We start from the raw sequence: 16,826 nt of genomic DNA, 5'->3' as shown, positions 1-16,826 counted from the left end.
GGGTCAGCTAGTTAGTTCAAGTTGTCGAAAACAAAATGAGTCGCGGACCTGGTACATAGAAAATACCCCCTAAAAAAGTCCTTTTGTACTTTTAAGAAGCTACGACGCATGTATAACTGTACATCGGGAAATGTAGCTCCATGTTATGCCCTTCCCTTCTACGTAACTAGTTGACAGCTAACCGAACCGGGCTCCCAAGTGACGTCAAGCTGGTGTTTGTGTGTTTGTTAAGCAGCTCGTGCCTCGTGAGCGTATAGTGAAGAGCAACATCCGGTACGTTGATAAAATAAAAGCCCGTGTTTCCGAGTAGTGGCGGGTGTTGCAATGTGGTTGTTTAACGCATATGTCTGTTTTTTTTCAATGCAGTTCATTCGAGACGTAATATTAAATCCAATCACAACATTACTTTATTTTGTGATGCTCTGAATCTTCTAAAATTATTTTTGGGAAACTGTGAATGGATAAAGGAAAGATACAGGAAGGTCTGTTTATGCCTGATCCAACGTGTAAAATATCTTACGAATTAACGTGCTTTATTTATACAAAAAACATATCCAAGATTGCTATAGAAATAAATCCATATCATCTTGATTATTTTTGCAAAAAAAGAAAATGTCAATACTTATTTGATAATTAATTGTTTGCACATACAATATGGGCAGGTTACAGCTTCACAAATAGGAAGCTTGGGTTGGTTTCCTCTGGAACATATAATAAAATGAATACATTGTGTTTATTTTAAAAATATTTGTATTTATTTATTCCACTTTAGATTAAAAATGATCCCAGTTATCATTCATTTTAAGTTGAGTGGGTAAGAGGATCCACTGGTCCTTAAATGTAATTAATCTTCCATCCAGTTACTGCTCCAGCAAACATCATGTTGGGTTAGGGGGTAAAATGCTTCAATATACTTGACAATTGGTACAGTAAGAGCAAACTAAATACATAACAAGATAAGGGTTTTGTCTGTTTCTTTGTTGCATTTTCGCACACATGTCTTCAGGACTGGTCTTGCATATGTGTATGATCCCCAAACCAGCAGGATACTCTGGGTGACTTAATTTGCCCCTCACTCATTAGCACAACTGAAGAAGCCCCTGAAGCCCAGCTGAGCCGGTGGAGCTCCTCAGCGGCCATCTGTCAACAGATAAGACTGCGATCAACACAAAAACGCATTGTGGTTGCAAGAAGCAGCTTCCAACTGTGAATGCGTAACAATATAAGTAGGATGCAAAACAATGCTTGAAATTCCCATAGATAGATAAAGATCAATAAAAATGGTTCTCCAACACACTTTGTGTCATTCAGAGGAGTAATAATTGTATCAGGGATTGTGGCTTTTATTTTGAAACGCTAACGTGTGCAGGAAGTTGCATGTATTATTTCAATTAGTTTCTGGTTTTACGTCCCTTAGCTTCCTCTAGTGGCGGTGCAGCTAGAATTTACTGTACTTCAGTGTAGTTCACTGAGTTATACACATTGCATTTACTTTGGATCAATGCTGATACTGATCTTCAGATTAAAATGTAACTATAGGACCTCAACTCACATCAGGCCTCTGGTTAAAAATGACCAGTGTCACCACATCCTCAGAGGAATTCCACTAGAATTTGAAATATACAACCACGACGACTATTGTGTAGATATAGCATTAACAAGGTCCAGGATTCAGACTTGTCACTGTTTCACCTGATCAACAGTAAACATTTAGGATAAGTGACCGAACATGAGGTTGTTTGGACTGACTTGGGGTTTTAGGGCATAGGTTAGGTAATAGTTCCAGACTTTTTTTTTCCATGTAACTACATCATGTACCCCCTCCCATTCGAAGATCAGCCAACTATTGTTGTATTGCCATTAAGTGGCGATGTATTTGACCTGAGCATGTGAATATATTTGTATTTAACTTTTACTGATGTGACTAGTTCAGGGAAAACTGATTCTTACGGCTTAGCGTTAAAACGTTATACATTTAATTACGTAGTCACAGTTCGTTTATATTAGTGTTTTAATATACAAATACACATGCACACAGTGTATGTAAATTGTGAGCAATAACGATTAAAATAATAATGTAATAGAAAAAGTCGTGGATCTACGTCAAAACAGACGGGAGACCCCGGGGTCAGCCACTTCCTACGGTTGGGTTTTTTCTTTTTTTTTGAAAGAACCGGTTGGAGCCGCTGAGCTCTCGACCAATCGGAAGTGAGTATTTTTCGCGCTGGTCGGCCCCAGAGTTTGAGTTTCCCGCAAGCTTTTGATTCGGCTTGAATGAAATCCTTCGCTTTTGCAGGATGAATACGGACATATTTCCCCTTTAACGACGGAGAGGAGACCCAACAGGTAACTACAGAGAAACGGTATTGCATGCTGTTGTCATCCCGGAGAATATTAACCGGCGGGAGTTTCTTGTAAATACACTTGTTCGCCCCGACCGACCATTTTAACCTGCTAACGTAAGCTAGCTAGCAAGCTAACGGCAGGGCAATTTGACTGGGCTAGCACGGTTAGCTTCTTCTTAAACGAGCTGTCATGGCGCCCACAAATTGAGTAACTTACATATGCGAAACAACAGCACAGCAATTTTAACACACTCCTGTAATCATCCAGCTGTAACGCGCGTCCGTTTATCAATTTAGTCACGTGTTTTTTGTTTTTCTCGGGGGAGTGTATAACTGTTTTTAGCTAGCTTTTGGGGTAGCGGGTTGGACTATTTGCTGGATTGCGAAGTAATGGCTGACTGTAGCATGACAGAGACACGATTGTGTGGGGTGGCTGGGGTCCGTGAGATTCCCACATCGTGGCTTCCGCTTCAGATTGTAGTCGGGGCCCCAGTATGACATGATGGTTTAACGTCTGAAGATGGTGTTTTACGTTGTTACACGTATTAGTTAGAATAACCGAGCTGTTAACGTGAATTAGACAGCAGCCCTGCCGTTACATTACAACCACCGATCAGCAAATTAACGTCATCTTGCGACCTAAACCGCAACGTAACCTGCTAAGCTTCTGACTGAAGTGGGACACATTCAATTCCATACATTATTCGCACACCAATAAGCGTTACTCCGACTTGTCAGCTGCTTCCATTTCCGCGGCTTTTCTAGCCAGTGATGTGGTGGTTACGCAGCACAGCTAGCCACCCACTCATTGGGCATTCGCTGCATGCGGTGGAGCTTTGCAGACAGCCTCCTGCATTATCCATTCACTCCTCCACAGACTGCAGCTAGTCCCCCTTTTTCCAGGAGAGAAAGCAAACTTTTAAAAAATTGTCGCGGTAAGAAGTTTCCGCCCGCCTTGTGGTTTTTGTTCCTGCGCCTGGATGAAATTTAGAATGGGTTTTACTTGATCTCTTTCACATTAGTTGGGATCAACGTACGGGTCTGTATTTAATTGAGGCGTTTGTATTCTTTTACCAAACAGAGGTGTTGTTGCGTGCGACTTTTGGTCTTATTAAAAGCATCCAGAGCTACGCCGCTGGAACATTGCGTGACAGGTGCAGTCTGCTCAATGTTCGTGCGCCGCTGGGGCAAGTGAGTGAGGGCCATTTTGTGGAATGTGTAACGTTTTGTTCTTAGGATTCATATCCCAGAATACCATTTTATAAATTGCCTGAATGAAGAGCTCCAACCAATGTTCTGCATGCTATGTTTAATGTTGTCTGATTTGGAACCTGTGGAGTAAGAACTTTCTGTCCTGTCCTGTAGCTCAGTGAGCCTGGAGGGGGTTAAATGGGATGGACGGCAAAGGTAGCTCCCTGCCTTCAATGCCCGAACCAGCCAACCCGATCAGCATGAAGCAGCCACCGGAGTCCCTCAGTGTACGGAAAGGTGGGGGGGACATGAGCAGTGACCCTGCTCTACTAATAATGGACAAAGCTGCTGCTCAGCTGGCCGCCACACTACAAGACGGTGTCCTGCAGAAGATGGCTGGCCACAGTCATAACAACCACAGCCACGAGAGGCTCAAAGACCTCACCTCCTGTGTGCTGAATGGGGACCAAGACACGCTGCCTAAGCTCTGTGCTCCAGAGCCACCCACGTTTAACGGCACTGAAGCCCCTGCTACGAATGGCACCCATCAGCACAATTGCACTCCTCATACCGAACATGAACTGAAAGCAACGATACCCCAGGTGGTCAAGCAGCCGTTGTTTGAGCCATGCTGTGCCAATGGGACCAGTTTGTCCACAGCCACCGAAGATACCATGTCTGCACCAGAGAAGAGGCAGGACCCGAAGAAAAGGAGGGGGGGACCTCACAAACAGATCCTCAGTTCGTCTGCCATTCCTGTGGAACCACTTGACCACACCAATGCTGTAGCTGGAACTGGAGCAGCTGATAAGGTTTTTGCTTTTAATCCTACTTTTAAAAAACAAAGGGTCTTTTTTAAGCGAGAACTTTTGTTTGTCTGTGGCAAACATATTAACTGCAATAATTCTACCTCATACTGGTTTAAAGACTAACAAGAACCCAATAATGAGCTACAGTTATGCTGACTGATGGTATTAAGACAAAAGGACCATACATGTACGTTTGACCAAACAGTAATGGACAGCTGAATAAAGTTTTCTAACCAAAATATAGCCTCTTTAACCTTAGATGGACAGATGCAGAGACTCAATGTATTGTATATGAATTATTGTTAGCCAATAATTGCAGGTGTAAAATATTGGTAGTGGTGCAAATGTGTCTGAAATACTGTGTGAGAACATAATTGATTTTAAGAAGGAAAGGGTGTTTATCCTCTATAATTTCTATTTTTATCTATTGATTTAACTGATTCTTTTTTCTCTTCTCTAGCCTGATCTCATCCCACAGTTGACAAAGGATGATACAGACAAGTCCCCTGTGCTGATCAGTTTTTCTGTTGGTGATTTGGTTTGGACCAAGGTGTCAGGATACCCCTGGTGGCCTTGCATGGTGGCAACAGACCCAGAATTTAACAATCACATCAAACAGAAACAGACAAGTAAGTAACAGTCTCTACCACCTGCATCAATTTGCCTTAAGTCATCGGTTGAAGTTAAGAAATCAATGTTTTTATACCATTTATAAATTTAATTTGATTGTGTTTTCTTGATTCCTCTTTCAGCAGTCAACAGCAGGTTGGGCCCCCTTTACCATGTTCAGTATTTTGGAGACGCCCCAGAGAGAGGCTACATCTTTGAGAAGAACATGGTGTCCTTCACCGGAGAGGATCAATATCAGGAGCTTAGCCAGGGCAACAAACAGCCAGCCTCTCGTGTTATCCACAAAAGGGTAATTCGGCTTCTTCTCCTACGTGATGTCCCTGCCTGTTGAGGATGTGGTTTGCTGCCATTTAGAAAGACTTGGCTCAGAAGCCTTGAAACATTAAAACATTGCCTGATTTGTTTTCATTTCATTTTCAAATACGAGCAGACATCCTCATTATAGTCTTTTTTTATTTTTATTTTTTATAAACACCAACAGGAAGTAAATACTTTTTGCCACGTTTGTTACTGTTATTGTAACTGACACATGCTGCTTATCAAGTTTGTAATTTTTATTTTAAATATTGCCCACTGTGTAAAATCAAGTATTTGTTACTGGCGTTCTCTTGGTAGCAACATGTGTTCCCCAGTTGAACACGATGATTAAACATTACGACTGTGTTTCTTTTGTAACTTGTAGTAAAACCTTGCTATTTTCTCCCGATGCCATGCAGACGGCTCCCTCTGTGCCCCGTAAACTCCAAGCTCAGTGGAACATGGGTGTCATTCAGGCCAAGGAGGCCTTCAGCATGTCACTGGATGAGCGCATGGTAAACTTCACTTTTCTGTATGATGATGATGGGCCCCATCTGAACCCCTGCATCCTGGAGAAGTTGGGTCCAAAACAGAGCAACGAGATGGACCAGGAAACAGAGTCAAGACTCAGCCCAGATATCCTCTCACTGCCGATGGGCGCTGCCGACAACCCCACAGCCGCCTCTCAGTCCCAAGACAGCACTTCAACAGGGAAAAAGACACAAGCACCCAGAACAAAACTCAGCTCGGGAGAATATGGACGAAGGGGCAAAGTCCATCTAACTAATTTGCTGTCGAAAAAGCAAGTGAAAGACACGGTTTCTTCCAAAGAAATGCTTCATCCGCAGCCAGCCTCACAGGTTTGTACAACCATCAATTTTTGTTTGTTTTCATGCAGACTTACAGACACGTGTTCAGAGAGTAGGGAAATGTATGAAATTATCAATATTGGTCTTAAAAGTTCTTAAATCAGACAACATATAAAGTGGAAGGTAATCACAGGAAACAGCTTTTCAGCTCAGAATAATTCTGGGACAAACACATAAATAGTGAATCTCATCGTTGACCCACCCGGAACTCTGATTTTATAGCTGCTGGTGTTGTGAAGAACAGGCTTCAGGTATATACTAATATTAACCTACAACTGACTGCATATTTTAACCTTTCAATGTTAACTCAAATTAGAAAATTCTGTAGCAAATTCAAGGAATACAAAGCATTTTATATCAGAAACCGTTGTGGAACCCTGAAAGACTAATTGTATGATCATATTTTGGTAGCCTGAGAAAGCTTTTGCCTCCTTTTTTTTTTTTTTTTTTTTTAAGATGATGCCATTTGGTTGTTTTCTTCTTAGGATCCCACCACTTCTGCACCAGATCTACAAGCTGAAACAGTCATACCTCAGAGGAAAAAGAGGATACCTAGACAGGCTCAGTCTCCCACAAAGACGGTTAGGAGAAGGAAAAAATCTGCAACGGACCCCGTGAAGAAAAGGAAATCAAAGCTGGTTTCTTCGACAGACAATATAACAGAGCCAGTCTCACTTCCAGTTTCAGTTCCAGGTTGGTTGAAAGTTGAAACCCGGATTGGGTCGGTTAAATCTGGGCTTGGCTGGTATGTGTTTACCAGAGCTGCAGAGTCTGCTGCTTTAAATTGCCACATGTGGCTAGTAAAATAGTGAAGTGGTTAGGTTGTTGGGGAATTTATCACTGTGTGACCAGTATATTTAAGAATTCTCCCCCCTGGTTGTATAAAGATGGTACATTTTTGTTGTGTGAGAGAAAGCTTTTGAAATGAATCATTAAGATACTCTAAAAGCATTTTGTGTTTTAACCATTAACCGCTAAATCAGAACCAAACCAGGGAGTTTTACCTTTTTTAATATTTTTCTTTTTAGTCAAGAGACAGCGAAAGAATGCATCTAAACAGTCGCCAAAAGACGCTGCGGCAGACAAGGTTCAGCCGCCTAAAAGGAGACGTAAAACAAGCAAAGATGCAGAACAGGTGAGGTTTCCCTCTGGTGCAATGTTATTTTTGATTCAAAACTGTTTTGGCAAAGTAATAGCTGGCATTAAGAAGGACCTCACTGAGGATTTTCTTGCTGCAGATTGGCGTTTTTCTTTTTTTTACTACTAAACCTCAGTACTAAAATGGATAGTCAGCACTTTGTAATAAAGTGTTGATTTTTATGTTTATCTTTTCTATACACCTTTCCAGGGCTCGACTTCAGAAGGAACAGACAAAAAGCAGATAAGAAGGAAGAAAACCGACAAAGACTTAACAAAAACCAAGAAGATACTAACAAAGTCTAAAGCTCTCCTCACTGGTAAACCACCATCAGTCTGTTCTGAAAAACAACATTGCTCTTCAAAATTTACATCTGAAACCTCTGCGATTTGTTGTGTGGATCTTTTTTTGTTACGTACTTAGTTGTCTTTGTCCAAACACTTTGTCTTCACAGAAGACAAAGACGCAGAGAAACCAAAGCGTAGGAGGAAAAGGAAGCAGGATGGAGAGACTACACCCTCCAAGGCAAAGAGAAGGCGGGTCACCCCGTGTCCTGATCCCGAGGTGAGGGGTAATAACCCCAGATTAGTACAAAATTTACTAATAAACCAAAGCGCTCAGGAGCCACAAATCTTAATCTGATTAAATTTTACAGATTGGTATTGCTAAATAGTTATTACAGTTAGTTGGATTGTATTCATTTAATTTCACATGTTTTTTTTTTTTACCAGTGGTACAAGTTGTCTTCAAGCATAATCTTTGAGACATTTGATTGTTCATCATGTTGCATATAGTGTGAATTAAATTATAATTCTTGTGACTCAGCCTTGTCTCATTTATTCAAAATCCACCATGCGTTTGCTGCAGGGTTCTGGAAGTGAAGGACGTCCGGATTCTCCGAGTGACAGCTTAGACGGGACAAAAAAGGGTGAACGGAAGAAAGAGTTTGTCTGCCAGGTAGGTCTTTGAGTTGATGCAACAGGCTCTCACAAATCTGCGCCCTTGTATAATCATTCGTGGGATATATACATGTTTTCAGCTACTTCCACTTAATAATAATACAAATTTCGATATCAATCTTTGATCTTTTATTTTGGCCATATGCACTGAAATGTCCTGTGTTTTGATATCTGTATTTTATTTTCACTACAGACGTGTGAGCAGGCCGGTGAGGACTTGGTGCCCTGTGAAGGCCAATGTTGTGGGATGTTTCACCTCCGCTGTCTGGGCCTGTCATTGAAACCTGACGAGAAGCTGCTGTGTCAGGAGTGCAGCACCGGTGAGGAGCTCACACTGTCCAGAAAACAACGATCGATTTGGGGGAGATACAGCCTCTTCTATCTCGTATGGTCTCTAAATGTTGCACTTAAAGCAGTCCAGGATATTTGATAATGGTTATGTGTGTGCAAGATCCTTTTATGGGATTGTATCCATGCAGTTTCATTTTTGTGTACATTCTTTCTAACCAATAGCTGACCTGTGATAACCGATCATTATCCGTCAAGAATAGTGCCTTCGAGGGCTGAGAGTTGGTTATAGTTGTATCTGTAAAGTTTTCGGGATAATAGAGTAACGTTTGTAACATTCCTTTCCTCCTTATTATTCCCTTCCTGTTTCTCCTCTCAGGAATTCACTCGTGTTTCACCTGTAAGCAGCCCGACAGCGCTGTGCGGCGCTGCCACGTTCCACACTGCGGCAAGTTTTACCACGAGGCGTGTATCCGCCTCAACTCCCTCACTGTGTTCGACAACAAGGGCTTCCGCTGCCCGCTTCACGTCTGCCTGAGCTGCCACTACGGCTGCCGCACCAAGCAGAAGTCCTCCAAAGGTACAACACCAGATGTTTTTTTGTTTTTTTACTGTTATGACTGTTACATTTGGCTGTGGGACTTAAGTTTATTTATGGGCTCTATAAAGGATCAAATGCGCTAGTTGCCAAAGGTTACGAACACTTATTTTCATAGTTATATTATTATAACTATGAAAAAAAAAAATGTATAATATATTTCGCAGCAGACATGTCTTGATGTCACTTATACTCCTCATGATGGATGTCTGTCTAATCTGGTGTCCTGCTCGCTCTCTGTTTTTATAGGGAGGTTGATGCGTTGCCTGCGCTGCCCCGTTGCATACCACGTTGGTGACCTGTGTGTGGCTGCGGGCAGTGAGATGATCACCAACACCGCCATCATCTGCACCAACCACTTCAACGCCAAGAAGGGCTACAGCCACCACAGTCACGTCAACGTCAGCTGGTGCTTTGTCTGCTCCAAAGGTTCGCCACCTCTCCTTTAACACCAGTGAGGGCAGTTACAATAGCCATATATCGAAATGTGACAATTAATGGGTATTTATGTAGCGTTAAAACCAAATTTCTGCTGTAAAACCGCCATCGGGGTTACCTGCTTTTGGTTATAAGTTTAAATGGCCCTTTCCCCCCCCAAAATCTGGCTTTATCGTGACACATTTCAACAATAGAAAAGATTGGCGGGCTTGAATATTATATAAAAAGTTACATACAATCGGAAAAACATACAGAAATCTGACTTGTATGTCCAGACCCGTCATCACATGGTTTCCCTCGGGATCTGGTTCATTTACCACACAGATGCTGACTCATCTCGGCTCCTGATCAGTTTTGTTATTAGATGACAGCAAAAGTAGACGCACTTATTAAGATTATCACGGAATGCTGTGTTGAACAATTCATTTTATGAATGTTAATAAAACAAAACAGTGATTTATTTATTTAATTTTTTATTTTGTATCATATTAGAAATTTATTTTTCAACACAGGCGAAGTGACTGGAGACTCTGCTTTATGTGATGTCAATAGAGAATAGAGCAACAAAGTGTGGTCCAGGTCTGATATTTAGTATCAACAGTTAAGATCAGAGGAAAGGCTGAACTCCAGAATTTGTCAAGCAAGAGTTAAAGTCCCAGTGAAACGAAAGTAAGAGGGTCTTTAGCTGCTGTATTATGACGTATTCCCCAGTGAAACAGAATATTTGAGTTGTGTAGTAGTACAAGAGGGATTTGAATAAAAGCCTTCGCATTTGATTGGACCCCTAAAAAGTGTATCTACAGAGGACTATGTTGTGGTTCGCTTCACACGCACCTCGCTTGTCTCTCAAAGTTGCAGATTGATAATATGATGTCATCATATTATTGGTTTAAACTGGTCGATACAAGCTTAGGTGAGCACGCTTCATATTTCGTTTGACAAGAACAAAAGATGATTGGAGTTTGAGATTTCTTTTAAATACAAAGAAATTGATTATCTTTCCAAATATTGTTAAATATGTGCACAATATGACTGGGGATGTGATCTAAAAGGGTTAAAAATATAATTCAAGACCTTGCGTAAATGCCTCCAAGACACTGGTACCAGTCCTCCTGCTTTATCCTCTCAGCCTCACCACTAAAACACTCACAGAGCAACACTGTGTGGATTAACGAGTGGGTACGTGGCAGTGTTTTTGTCTGCTAGCAAGTTTTATTGTGCTAGTTTTATCACCCTTGCTCAGATGACTCGACTGTAAATTGGAGCTCTCTCAGCAGCTTCGATGCTTCTGACTTGTACCTAAATGTTCGCACGTTTCTTGTGTTGCAGGAGGGCAGCTGCTGTGCTGCGAGTCCTGTCCTGCCGCTTTTCACCCCGACTGCTTAAACATCGCTATGCCTGATGGGAGCTGGTTCTGCAACGACTGCCGAGCCGGAAAGAAACCCAAATACAGAGACATCATATGGGTAAAACTGGGAACATACAGGTCAGAGAAACAGATCCCTGGTTCGGTACTGTGTTCTCCATTGTGACCTCGACTCACACCTCCTTTTTTTTTTTTTTTTAATCTGCCTCAGATGGTGGCCTGCAGAGATCCAACACCCCAGAAACATCCCCACCAACATCCAGCACCTTCGTCACGAGATCGGAGAGTTCCCGGTCTTCTTCTTCGGCTCCAAGGACTACTTCTGGACTCACCAGGGCCGAGTGTTTCCATACATGGAGGGAGACCGGGGCAGCAAGCACCAGAGGACCGGCATAGGCAAAGTCTTCAAGAACGGTGAGGATCTAGACTACCTGCTAAAAAAAAAAAAAACATCCTATTTAATTCCATTTCTATAATCAATTGTTTAGTCATAAAAACGCATGAAGGAAGGAGTCTCTTCTTTTGATTTTTACAGTTTACGTTTATATACACTTAAAGCGAACTTTTTTTAATCAAATTTGATATCAGGACTCTTGTAACAATATGTCAAAAAGAAGATTAAGAAAATCTAGAAAAGCAAACCTGTTATTTAAATGTTTTCAGATTTGGGTGTTTTGAAATTGCACATGTTGCATCAATCACTGTTGAGCATCATGTAAAGCTGAATGTTTCCGGAGATGTATTGAGCCTCTATACTGTCTTGTTTCCGAAGCTCTGCTGGAGGCCGAAGTTCGATTCAAGGAGATCAAAATCAAACGAGAGGCCAAGGAAGCACAAGAGAACAGCCGAAAGCCTCCCCCGTATAAATTTATCAAGGTGTGAAATATAAAAGTTTGCATCTTTTTGCTTTTGTCTCTTTTTGGTTGAATACATTTTTAATGTGACCAACCCAAATATCCAGGTCGTACATGTGAAGCGTTTACTCTATATTAATACCCTCCAGAACAGATGAAAGTTATCCTCTATAACTCTTTTTTTCTGGTTTTCAGGTGAACAAACCCTTCGGTAGAGTTCAGGTCTACACCGCGGATGTTTCCGAGATCCCCAAGTGTAACTGTAAGCTGGCAGACGAGAGGCCGTGCGGGTTCGAGTCAGAGTGTCTGAACCGCATGCTGCAGTACGAGTGTCACCCTCAGGTGTGTCCCAGCGGGGAGCGCTGCTGTAACCAGGACTTCACCAAACGCCTCTACCCGGAGACCAAGATCATCAAGACGCCTGGCAAAGGCTGGGGCCTGATCTCTCTCCGGGACATCAAGAAGGTGAGGCAAGGGGCCGTCCTCCTTTTTTTAAAACGGTCTTTTCAGCCGGTCTGGTGCAAATGTGCAAACTATCAGGGGAAGATTCATCCCATACGGCCATTTTAATTTTGGAAATTAGTTCTGGAAAGTTGAAGACTTTGCCATTTATAGATTAAAAAAATAAATTAAAAAAATACATCATCCCAGTTGTGTCTTCGCCGTGAACACGTGCAGGAATATTTTTCTGTAAGTTTTTGTTTAATCCCTATTTTAATCACTCGAAATTAGATAAATCAGCCATGCCGATATTCGGTCATTGCTGGTATATTAGTATCACATATGGCAAGAAATGGACGTACAGAAATTAAAGTTCATTTTAAATATATTTGTTAAATATAATTAAAGGGAAGATTATCAAACATGTTAATTCATGATAATAATTACCTAATATTTTATTTATTTTTTATCTGTTTGGATGCAAGAAATATTTTTGGTGCCTAATTTTTTAATGACATTACTTTGGGGGGGCATTTTCATCTTTGTTTGAGAGATGCCAATGTAGAAATTAAAGCTCATATACCCAGAGCTCAATAACTTGCAAAGACAAAAGAATATCAGGCTCACATTCACTGCGTATTTCAGTTTAGTTTAGATTTTAACTTGATACTAAAGGGTATTTTTCCCCAATCAGTGTCATAAAAGCCCAAATAAATCCCCCTTTTGATTATTAATGTCAACCAATAAAACTTTAAACAGGGTTCTTACGGTCATGGAAAACCTGGAAAAGTCATGGAATTTTAAAATGGTTATTTTCAGGCCTGGAAAAGTCCTTGAAGAAAAAAAAAAGTCATGGAAATGTGTTATATTCATGTGTTCATGTCGTTCATTTACGCTGAGTTTGAAATAATGAATGTGCTTTTAAAAGAAAGACTCACAAAATATAAGCAGGCATACATACAGGCATCTATATACATGTTTATTATTTTAATCAAACTATAGTCTCATTCATTTGTCATTTAAGGTATACTGTATACTTTGTATTCTCATTGTTAGTTTAAATACTACATTTTCTCACTTTTTCATGTTTACACTCAGATTTCACTAAATGTTTGGTTATGGAAAAGTCCTGGAAATCCATTGGTCAGAATGTATATGAACCCTGTTTTAAAAGGCGCTGTAGCAACAATACCGGGGACATTTCTAATATCAACACGTCACTGGTCTGGTTTCTCAAACAGGGCGAATTTGTGAACGAGTACATTGGAGAGCTGGTCGACGAGGAGGAGTGCAGGGCGAGGATCAAGAACGCCCACGAGAACAACATCACTGACTTTTACATGCTCACTATCGACAAGGTTGGTGACCAAACGGACAGTGGAGTGTTTTAGTTGTTGCTCCGCAGTGTGTCGGTGCGCTGTTTACTATCAGCAGTGCCATTTCTTCTGGGAGCTAGATCAACAGACTGGTATTGCATTGGGAATGTTACATGACAAGCAACTGTAGCATTACAGGAGTCAATACTACAAATGCATCTGTTTAAAGCTAATTATATAAATAACGTTAATTGTGTTATGTTGTAATGTTGGTACAAGAAACTAATCTACAAATTGTAAAAGCTATAGATTAACTTGGAGGTACTTACTCTCCATGGTTTTTAAGGACCGGATCATTGACGCCGGTCCGAAGGGGAACTACTCTCGCTTCATGAACCACAGCTGTCAGCCCAACTGTGAGACGCAGAAGTGGACGGTGAACGGCAACACGCGGGTCGGATTGTTCGCCGTCTGTGACATCCCAGCGGGTGAGGACGAGTTAGAAACAAGACCGACGGGGGCTTTGCCTACACGTTGCTTTCACAATCCAACAATATGATCATTGACGCCAAAATCATTTTTCCTAAGATCTTTTTTTTTTTTATTATTATTTCAGGCACAGAGCTGACTTTTAATTACAACCTTGACTGCCTCGGGAATGAGAAGACCGTCTGTCGCTGCGGTGCTCCCAACTGCAGCGGTTTTCTTGGTGATCGACCCAAGGTGAGCTTTATAAACCGAGCTGTAGGTTCATTATTAGATTTAAGCTGTGTTTTGGGGACTGTTATGCAAATTACGGGTTTATTTAGTTGGCCATATCTTTTTAGATTGGAGATCATGGCCAGTTTTTTCTGGAGCAGTTTGAAAGACTTGAGTTGGGTGTTTTGAGGCAAATTTAGGGATGTTTAAAAGTTAATTGCAACCTCCTCACAGAATAACTGGTGTGTGGAAGTTTACATGCAGCATATCAAGCTTCATTCACTGTCATTTGCACAGCCAAATTCATTTATGCTCCACAAGAAAAACCCCAAAAAACTGTGAATTCAGGAGTATTTTTCTTTTAAGTAGTTTTGAGTGAATCCATTTTCTTTCTTGCATTTAGAAGATTCACTTTAAACCCCCCTTTTGATGAAGAAAAAAAACGTAGATTTAAATTTATCCCAACCTGGCATCTCCTCTGCAGAACTCGAATGGCCCGACGACCGAGCCGAAAGCCAAGCGGTTGAAGAGAAAGTATAAAAGGAGGAAAACCGAGGGGAAGAAGAAGTCCGATGACGACTGTTTCCGCTGCGGAGACGGAGGGCAGCTGGTGCTATGTGGCAAGAAGACCTGCACCAAAACTTATCACCTGTCTTGCCTGAACCTCACCAAGAGACCCTTTGGTAAGAAACGCCGGAAGTAAGACGCTACACTTTGTGATTGTACTAAAGTACATTAACTGATATTCTAACCGCACGCAACCGGAAGGAAAGCGTTGTCCATTTATTTTTGTCTGCCTCCATATGGGTAAAAGCATCCTTGGCTAAGGACACTTTTGCGATACAGAAATAATAAAGGGAATATCAGCAGAAGGTAATGAAGTGATTGAAGTGTTGACAGGTGCCTACAAACAAACCCCCTCAAAGCTGGTCTCCAAACTGTACCGTGGTTTACAAAAACGAAACGGAAGAAACGCACTGTAAATATGTATAATAAATGTAAACTGAAATGGGAAGTAGAACTGAACATTAAATTGTTGAAGAGTGATTGGCATTCCATATGTAGAACGCAACAAACTTCCACTAGTTCTAGGAGATGGCGGGAATTTGGTTGGAAGAACTTAATCCGCTTTTTTATTACACCCCACACAATGTATAAAAATTCAAACATTCTGGGACAGAGTTATTCAGACTCTGGAGGAGATCTTATGCTACAAGATCTCCAGAGACCCACGGACTGTTTATCTGGGACTGATACCTGTCGCTATAATTCAGAAGAAGGACATCTACCTCTTTAAAATTCTGGCACTCATGTAAAAAGGCCATCACAAGGAGCTGGCTGAAAAGTGATCCTCCAAACACAGGACAGTGGCTGAACAGATATACTACATGGAAAAACTGACTTAATTTTTAAGGATCAAAGCAGGGACCCATGAACAACGCTGGGTAAAATGGACTTCATTCAGGGAAAAGATGAGTAATGTTCTCAGCTGACCTGTAAAGAATGGACCAAAAATTAGAATGAACGATTGGTGACCCCCTATTCATTTATTTACTTTATTTATTTATTTAGTCCACTGTTTTGTCATTTACAATGTTTTGTCCCATTTTTTGTTAACTAAAAATGTTACTGCATGTTACTGTTAATGTAGAATTTCTTAAAACGTTTATATATTTTTTTTTTTTATTATTTTTTTTTTAAACGGAAAACTCGTATACATCTAAGTTATATTCTTCCTTTTAACCAAAAACCCAGTCATGTGGTTGACATAAAACATGCATATGCAGGCACACATCCACTTTTTTTAAAATCTTTTTATTTTATTTCAAAATAAATTATTTTGATTTATTTTCTACATGCCTTGTTGTTATGTAACATTTGTTGATGAGTAATCAAATGGCTGCTTCAAAGGGCTTTCTAAAACGTTTTTTTTTATATAAAAAAATACATTATTGATTGTAAAGACATAAAATCACAGCCTTTTGAATTTGTAAAATGTTCTTGCTCACAAAGTTAACTACTTATGCTAGGTGTATTTTAGATTTAAGCCAGGTTTGGCTCTATCTATGTGTATATCAGCAGTATAACTTTTAGTTAACATCTTTTTAGAAATAGTTTTACAGATCTTTCTCGTCGTCTTTGTCCAGCTTTTTGAGTTTATTCGGTTCATTCATGTTCTAAACTTGTTGTGCTTTGCCCTTGCTCCCTGCAGGCCGCTGGGACTGCCCCTGGCACCACTGTGACGTCTGCGGGAAAAACTCTGAGGCCTTCTGCCAGCTCTGCCCCAACTCCTTCTGCAAGGCTCACCAGGAGGGGGCGCTGCGCTCCTGGCCCCTCACCGGACAGCTGTGCTGCCAGGAGCATGAGGAGCTGGAGGGAACGAACCACCAGGATCAGGGCGTCAGCGCTCAGGCTATCGTGACCGCGAAAACCCCCGCCGCCGTCAGCAGCCGTCCACCCAAAGGCTCCAGGAAGGCGGACGGAGTCGAGGTGAAAATAAAACGCTCCAAGAGGAAAGCAGCAGAGGCCTAAAAGGGACCTTTGACCCCATCCCTCCCCATCCTCTGTAAGCCAAAAGACCAAACTAG

The 16,826-nt window shown here is 41.2% G+C and overlaps 1 protein-coding gene across 1 annotated transcript; it reads left to right on the top strand.

The window, feature by feature from the left end:
* Positions 1–3,739: 3,739 nt before the first annotated feature.
* On the top strand, positions 3,740–16,770 carry nsd2 (nuclear receptor binding SET domain protein 2; the record flags this gene model as incomplete). The annotated part of the gene is made up of 21 exons (XM_079228267.1): positions 3,740–4,348; positions 4,806–4,974; positions 5,098–5,264; positions 5,692–5,922; positions 6,627–6,834; positions 7,170–7,276; positions 7,490–7,598; positions 7,734–7,843; positions 8,147–8,236; positions 8,432–8,558; positions 8,906–9,106; positions 9,374–9,553; positions 10,892–11,048; positions 11,140–11,342; positions 11,701–11,804; positions 11,978–12,247; positions 13,465–13,581; positions 13,886–14,027; positions 14,156–14,262; positions 14,723–14,921; positions 16,451–16,770. 21 exons carry the CDS (start codon positions 3,740–3,742, stop codon positions 16,768–16,770), a joined length of 3,927 nt encoding a protein of 1,308 aa, XP_079084393.1.
* Positions 16,771–16,826: the final 56 nt, after the last annotated feature.

This window comes from Taurulus bubalis (assembly GCF_910589615.1).
Source record: "Taurulus bubalis genome assembly, chromosome: 1".
NCBI lineage: Eukaryota > Metazoa > Chordata > Actinopteri > Perciformes > Cottidae > Taurulus > Taurulus bubalis.
This window is presented reverse-complemented; position numbering and strand designations above follow the sequence as displayed.